The sequence below is a fragment of the Aethalodelphis obliquidens genome, unplaced genomic scaffold (assembly GCF_003676395.1).
Source record: "Aethalodelphis obliquidens isolate GAN/ISIS:26980383/991018 unplaced genomic scaffold, ASM367639v1 scaffold8, whole genome shotgun sequence".
NCBI lineage: Eukaryota > Metazoa > Chordata > Mammalia > Artiodactyla > Delphinidae > Aethalodelphis > Aethalodelphis obliquidens.
Genome location: NW_020837952.1, coordinates 39,953,175 through 39,960,144, shown reverse-complemented (window position 1 = coordinate 39,960,144; position 6,970 = coordinate 39,953,175). Strand labels below are relative to the sequence as shown.

At 41.4% G+C, this 6,970-nt stretch overlaps 1 protein-coding gene across 1 annotated transcript in view; it reads left to right on the top strand.

Moving 5' to 3' along the window:
• The window catches only part of CCDC38 (coiled-coil domain containing 38), a 41,917-nt gene that overhangs the window by 10,395 nt on the left and 24,552 nt on the right, over window positions 1–6,970 (top strand). Inside the window, exons 4-5 of the mRNA XM_027107241.1 lie at window positions 801–964; window positions 1,076–1,156. Of these exons, the coding sequence (XP_026963042.1) occupies window positions 801–964; window positions 1,076–1,156 (245 nt within the window). The remainder of the gene's footprint in view (window positions 1–800; window positions 965–1,075; window positions 1,157–6,970) is intronic.

Here is a 6,970-nt window from a genome sequence, read left to right as displayed (position 1 = left end):
AAAAAAAAAAAAAAAAAAACAGACCTGGCACACACCAGGCACTCAGTAACTACTTGGCAAACAAAGTAATAAATGAAATATCTTGGGGTTTAAACTTGGAGTATCTAACTTTTGGTTGTTGTTTCTTTAAAGTTATCTCATTTCCATATTCTAATCCATTTATATTATAATATATGTGGCTTTGTTTATACTTTATTTTTCATGCATGGCATTAAAAACCCAAGTGGATTCTTATATTATGTACTAAAAAAAAAAAAGCAGCTAGCTATCAAGGTTGTATTTGGGGATCTAAACAGGATGCTCTGAGGCTGGTTAAACACCCCCCCACCCTCCTACCCCCTTGGAGGAATCACTGGAACCTGACTCTCCCATGGTACTTCCTACAGGAAAGCTTTTGTGGCTACAGACAGCCCAATTTCCCAAGGCCCAGAAAGTATTGGAGGGACACTGAATAATACTAAGTAGACTTGCTCTTTGGAGCGATATGGACCACCACCCCCTTTTTTTAGGATAGAGCCTGAGGGGATACGTAGCTATTTTGATCTGCAGAACCATTTTGGAACAACATTGAACCTCTTTATAAAAGTGAAAGAAAGGCATGAGTCCCCGTTCTAACTATCCTGAAAATAAAATCCCTACATGCAATGAAGGCTGTAGCCCCAAGATTGGGCATACTGTTATTTCTAATACAAGTGATCACAGACCAGGCCGGTTATTTTTCCCTTTGTTGTGAGACCATGGAAATGTGCTAGAAATGTGGAATCATGTTCTTGATGTACTTCTGTTTTCAATATTCCTAGTATGCTCTGTCAACCAAAAGAAACACAATTCAGAAGTTTGAAAAACACACAATAATGAAGGAAAGACAATTCATGAAAGCAGAAAAAAAGCTCGAAGAAGACGCAATGGCCTTTGAAGAGTTCCTTCGAGAAAACGACCAGAGATCTGTAGATGCTCTTAAAATGTTCGTTTTTTCACTCTGGCCAGATCGCCTTTTTCCCTCCTTCTTTCTTCTTTTTAGTTTCTCAGAACACAGCCCAATACAAAGCAAACTAACAAATCTGTTTCTTTTCAGGGCAGCACAAGAAACTATAAACAAACTCCAAATGACAGCAGAGCTGAAGAAGGCGAGTATGGAGGTACAGTTGATGAAAAGGTGAGGCCGGGCACCGTCTTCTCCTCATCAAGTGTCCTTACCCCACTGAAACCTACTTGTGCCTGGCAAGACCTCAGTGGGACTAATCCTTATCAGTTGATGATTTCATAAGTATTATCACATTTTAAAAATAAGTAATCTGTCGATCAAGGATTATCTCTACCTGGGTGCCAGGACACAGTGACCTCTGGCTGAAACATTTCTCTAACTTGTCATTACAGAAACCAAGAAATTAGTTGAAAAGAAGTAAAGCAATGTTAGGGGTAAACAATAAATTATTTTCTAAGTGTCCTTTCATCTTCATTCTAAGGCACTGTTCTTCCCCCATTTTACCATCTCTGAAATTGGGGTGCTTTTATATTTTTACAGTCATCTTACAATTATAATTGGGAGTATTTTTTATATTTATACTTACACTTGGTTGAAACTAACTTGGTTGATATTAAAAACTGGATTTATGTACCAATTTTTCTTAAGTCAATCTCCCAAGGCAGTAGAAATAAAAGCAAAAAATAAACAAATTGGACATAGGCAAACTTACAAGCTTTTGTAAAGCCAAAGGAAACAATAGACAAGATGAAAAGACAGCCTACAGACTGGGAGAAAATATTTGCAAATGATGCAACGGACAAGGGCTAAATTTCCAAAAAATACAGACAGCTCAAATAAGACAATAACCAAAATACAACCCAATCAAAAAACGGGCAGAAGATCTAAAGAGACATTTCTCCAAAGAAGACATACAGATGGGGACTTCCCTGGCGGTCCAGTGGTTAAGACTCTGCGTTCCCAATGCAGGGGGCATGGGTTCGATCCCTGGTTGGGGAGCTAAGATCCCACATGCTGCCCGGTGCAGCCTAAAAACAAAACAAAACAAAAAAACCCACAGATGGCCAACAGGCATATGAAAAGATGCTCAACATCTCTAATTCTTAGAGAAATGCAAATCAAAACTACAGTGAGGTACCATCTCACAATGGTCATAATGGCCATCATTAAAAAGTCTACAAGTAGGGCTTCCCTGGTGGCGCAGTGGTTGAGAGTCCGCCTGCCGATGCAGGGGACACGAGTTCGTGCCCCGGTCCGGGAAGATCCCACATGCCGCGGAGCGGCTGGGCCCGTGAGCCATGGCCGCTAAGCCTGTGCGTCTGGAGCCTGTGCTCCGCAACGGGAGAGGCCACAACAGTGAGAGGCCCGCGTACTGCAAAAAAAAAAAAAAAGCCTACAAGTAACAAATGCTGACGAGGATGAGGAGAAAAAGGAACCCTCCAACACAGTTGATAGAAAGGTAAATTGGTGTAGCCACAATGGAAAACAGTACGGAGGTTCCTCAAAAAACTAAAAATAGAGTTACCATATGATACAGTAATCCTACTCCTGGGCATAAATCCAGAGAAAACCATAATTCGAAAAGATACACACACCCGATGTTCATTGCAGCACTATTGACAGTAGCCAAGACATGGCAACAACCTAAATGTCCATTGACAGATGACTGGATAAAGAAGCTGTGGTACATATACACAATGGAATACCACTCAGCCATAAAAAGGAATGAAATAATGCCATTTGCAGCAGCATGGATGGACCTAGAGATTATCATACTAAGTGGAGTAAGTCAGAAAGAGAAAGACAAATACCATATGTCACTTATATGTGGAATCTAAAATATGACGTGAATGAACTTATCTACAAAACAGAAACAGACTAACAGACATAGAGAACAGGTTTGTGGTTGCCAAGGTGGGGGGAGGGGGGAGGAGGAGGGAAGGATTGGAAGTTTGGGATTAGCAGATGCAAACTATTCTGTATAGAATGGATAAACAACAAGGTCCTACTGTATAGCACAGGGAACTATATTCAATATCCTGTGATAAAACATAATGGAAAAGAATATGAAAAATAATGTATCTGTATATATATAATCGAATCACTTTGCTGTACAGTAGAAATTAACAAATTGTAAACTATACTTCAATAAAATAAAATTTTTCAAAAAAGAGTAAAAAACTGGGATTTATAATGACAAAAATTACAGGAGCAGGAGTTGGGATAAAATTATTCTAATACCAGCTACTCTTTTTAAACCTTGGATATTTTCTTCTATGGTCAAGTGGATGTCAACTTGATCTAATTTTAAATATCTCAAGAAGCTTCCTTCTGTCACATCCTTAAACAGAAATTTCACGATCCAGGAGACACTTGGTCTTGGTATCGAGTCATGCTAAAACTTGTTTTTTCTTTTTGAGGACTCAGTGTTTCTCTTTTCTAAAACTAAGTCCTAGACTTACATCCCAGACTTTTTTGGGAGGAAGACAATAGCTTGTCTGAAACACAGCAAATGAACTGGATGACAGTTTCTTGGAAACTATTGCTACTAACAAAATGTGTGTTTCAAACGCATTCTGGCTTCAGCAGCCTCTTTCGTCAGGAGCCTAAGGTTGAAAGTGCTCCAAGTTGAAGAATCCTGTCCTACCTTCCTTCCCTCCATGATGTAATTAGAAGATTCTCTTTATAGAACTAGAGTACCAGCCTCTATGTTTGCATAAAGTACAGTAACTATACACAATTGCCACCCAGTTAAACCTTCCAAACAGCCTGGCCATAGAGAACTTGCTTGTCGTTTATGTGTCTTGTCACACTAAGAAGGTGCAAAAGGTCATGAAAAACAGGCTGCTAACAGAGCAGAGAGATGCAAGCATCTGCTATATACTTCCTCTTCTCTTTTTGGGCTCAGGATGACCCACAGAGGCCCTCTGCTGAAGGGAGGGCTGGACATCTGTTTACACAGAGAAAGGGAGCTTATTCTGAAGCTTTTGCTTGGAAGCTGTGCAGTTGTAGCCATTTTAATCCTGTTCTTTGTAGAACATCAGAGAGGCTTTCAGTCTAAAAATACTGTGGTGGTAGAATGAGGGGTTCCCAACATCTTTTGACGGCTGATACATGAGCCCGCCATTTATTGACTCTTGAATATCACTCCCAGCAGGACTTAAGGGAGGTTCTGAGCAAAAGAAGTACTGAGGCTGAAGATAGAGGAGTAATATTGATAAGGGTATTGACAAGGGTATGGATAAGGCAGGCTCTGAAGGATAAGAGTGGAGCTCCCTTTCACAAGGACCTTCATTGTTATTTTCAACATTCCTTCTGGGTCCATTTTGTAACACGATTTTATGGGAAAGCAATGCGAGGCTGGGGGAAGGCTTTCTGTCCAAGTCACCGGGTATTGTTGAGAGTGTGAGCATCTGAGTCAGACAGACCCAGGTTTGTGTGCTGACTTTGCTCATTTACCACACAGATGACTTCGCAAGTCATTTATTTCTTTTTCCAAAAGATAGGAATAACAATATGTATTATTATTATTATCATCAGTATTATCCTGTACTGAGGATGAAATCATACATGCAATGTGCCCTGCATATTACCCGGTCCATAGATGCTCGCTGAGTGTTAGTTTCCCTTCTTCTTCTTACATAAGTGCCATCTTTTGCTGTCTTCTAATTTCTCCCTATGTCTGAAATTTAACACAATATTTCCCTCAGAAATAAGGAGAGTAAATCTATTGTTACCAAGCAAGGGCTCACTGCCTGATGCACATAGCACCCAATACTATGGCACGGGCTTTTGAGAAATGAAAGAGCTTTACTGCGAGGTTGACTGACAAGGAGGCAGGAGGCAGGGCTAAAATCTGTCTCCCTGATCCAGGGTTTGGGGCGAAATGTGAGGGGTTGGGGGAATAAGCTGATTGGCTAGTCTTAAGTCAGTCCACATAAGCTACTCGAGCTGCTAGAAGCCAGATTTTCCTCATTTAAGGACTCTTCTCTTTGTAAAGGGCTCTGGTGGCAACATTTCTATTCTTTAAGTTCGTAGACTGAAGATTCTTTGTTCTGGGGTCATCCTGGAGACATGGGTTCCTGTCTAGCACATGCACGGTGCCGTCTTTAAAATAACTCAAAGTTTGATGAATCAACAACCTATTTGAGGCAAACCAGTTTAAGTTGGTCAATGTTGTTGTTGTTGTTGTTTTTAATATTTATTTATTTATTTTTGGCTGCGTTGGGTCTTTGCTGCTGTGCGCGTGGCTTTCTCTAGTTGGGTTGAGCGGGGGCTACTCTTCGTTGCGGTGCGCGGGCTTCTCATTGAGGTGGCTTCTCTTGTGGCGGAGCATGGGCTCTAGGTAGGTGGGCTTCAGCAGTTGTGGCACGCGGGCTCAGTAGTTGTGGCTCACGGGCTCTAGAGCGCAGGCTCAGTAGTTGTGGTGCACGGGCTTAGTTGCTCCGCGGCATGTGGGATCTTCCCGGACCAGGGCTCGAACCCATGTTCCCTGCATTGGCAGGCGGGTTCTTAACCACTGCGTCACCAGGGAAGCCCCTGGTCAATGTTTTACATGCTGTTTCAGTTTCCTTTGTCTTTGTACACCTCCTCAGTCTTGAGGGAAAGAGGGCAAGACCGCCCTATCTGCTCCCTGCTGATTAAAGGGCTTAGATTTTTATAAGAGGAATGAAATTGTTTTGCACTTAAATGTAACTACTTATGAGTCCCACCTTGAACTCTTACGTCTTGGCAATCATCATGCGAGCTGGGGAGGCCTTTTTAAAATAAAATGCAGACAATAAGTACAAAATTTGATGAGTAAAAGGATTAACTCTAAGATACACAGAACTATAACTCCTAATTTTAACAGTCCTTCAAAAATGGACCTTATTTCTTTGGGAATGCAAGAAAATATGTTATTTTGAGTGATTGAATTTGGATTTATATAGGCCTGATCTGGACTCAGGTTGAAGCTGTCTGCATTTCTCTTCCTGGCCAGGTGGAGCCTTAGCTCTCCTGTTTCTTTTGGAGAAGTAATTTAAGGTCAGTTAAGGGTTCACAAGTGTAATGAGCGTGGGGAAATCAGTAGTGGGTTTCCCTCCCGTGTTAGGACGGTTGGGTCCTCCTGTTTCCTCCAGTCCATGGAGAGTGTGCCCTGTTTGGGAATTGTCCATTCCACTCAGGTTGCAGCTGATTCTCAGGGTGTTGATTTTTCCAAGTTTTAAGGAGGACCCAATCCCCTGAGATTATGCAGTGCAGGGGAATGTCTGTGGGAAACATTTATGGACTAGAAACATATTTAGATATAGCAGATAAAGTAACACCTAGAGACTGTACACATTCTATAGTATCTAATTCTTTTATAGTATGATCATCTTCAAGACTACAATAATACTTAGTCTTCAGGAAGTGTCTCCCATATAACATTTCATAAGGGCTCAACTGGAACTTACTTCTAGGGGCTACCCTTACCCTAAGCAGGGAAACTGGTATAAGATCTTATCCCAAGTTAAGTGGATTTCCTTACATATTAATGCAATTGTCTTTAAAGGTACGATTCATCTTTTCAGTCTTTCCCGTAGACTGAGGTCTCTATGAAGCATGTAACTCCCATGGTATTCTGAGGGTTGCAGACACCCCTTGAGTTACCTCTGTTGTCATTTAATTGAATGAAGCAACCCCAAACGAGGGATAATTTCTTTCAGTAAGGCCTCTGTTACCTTGGAAGCTTTGTCTGTCCAACGTGGAAAAGCTTCGACCCATCCTGTGAAGGTGTCCACAAATACCAGCATATATTAAAGTCTATTTGCCAGTCATTTCCTGGTTCTGTCTGTCGGGTTTGCACCCCTTTTATTACTGTGGGTGGCCCGGTTTTAGTATTTTTCTGTTGCAGATCCTGCAATTCTGTATTACCTTTTAAATGGTCCTTTGCATCTGTGGACCAACAATAAACTGTCGTAGACAACGATAGGTTGCCTCCCTCCCATGATGCATTCCTTGATG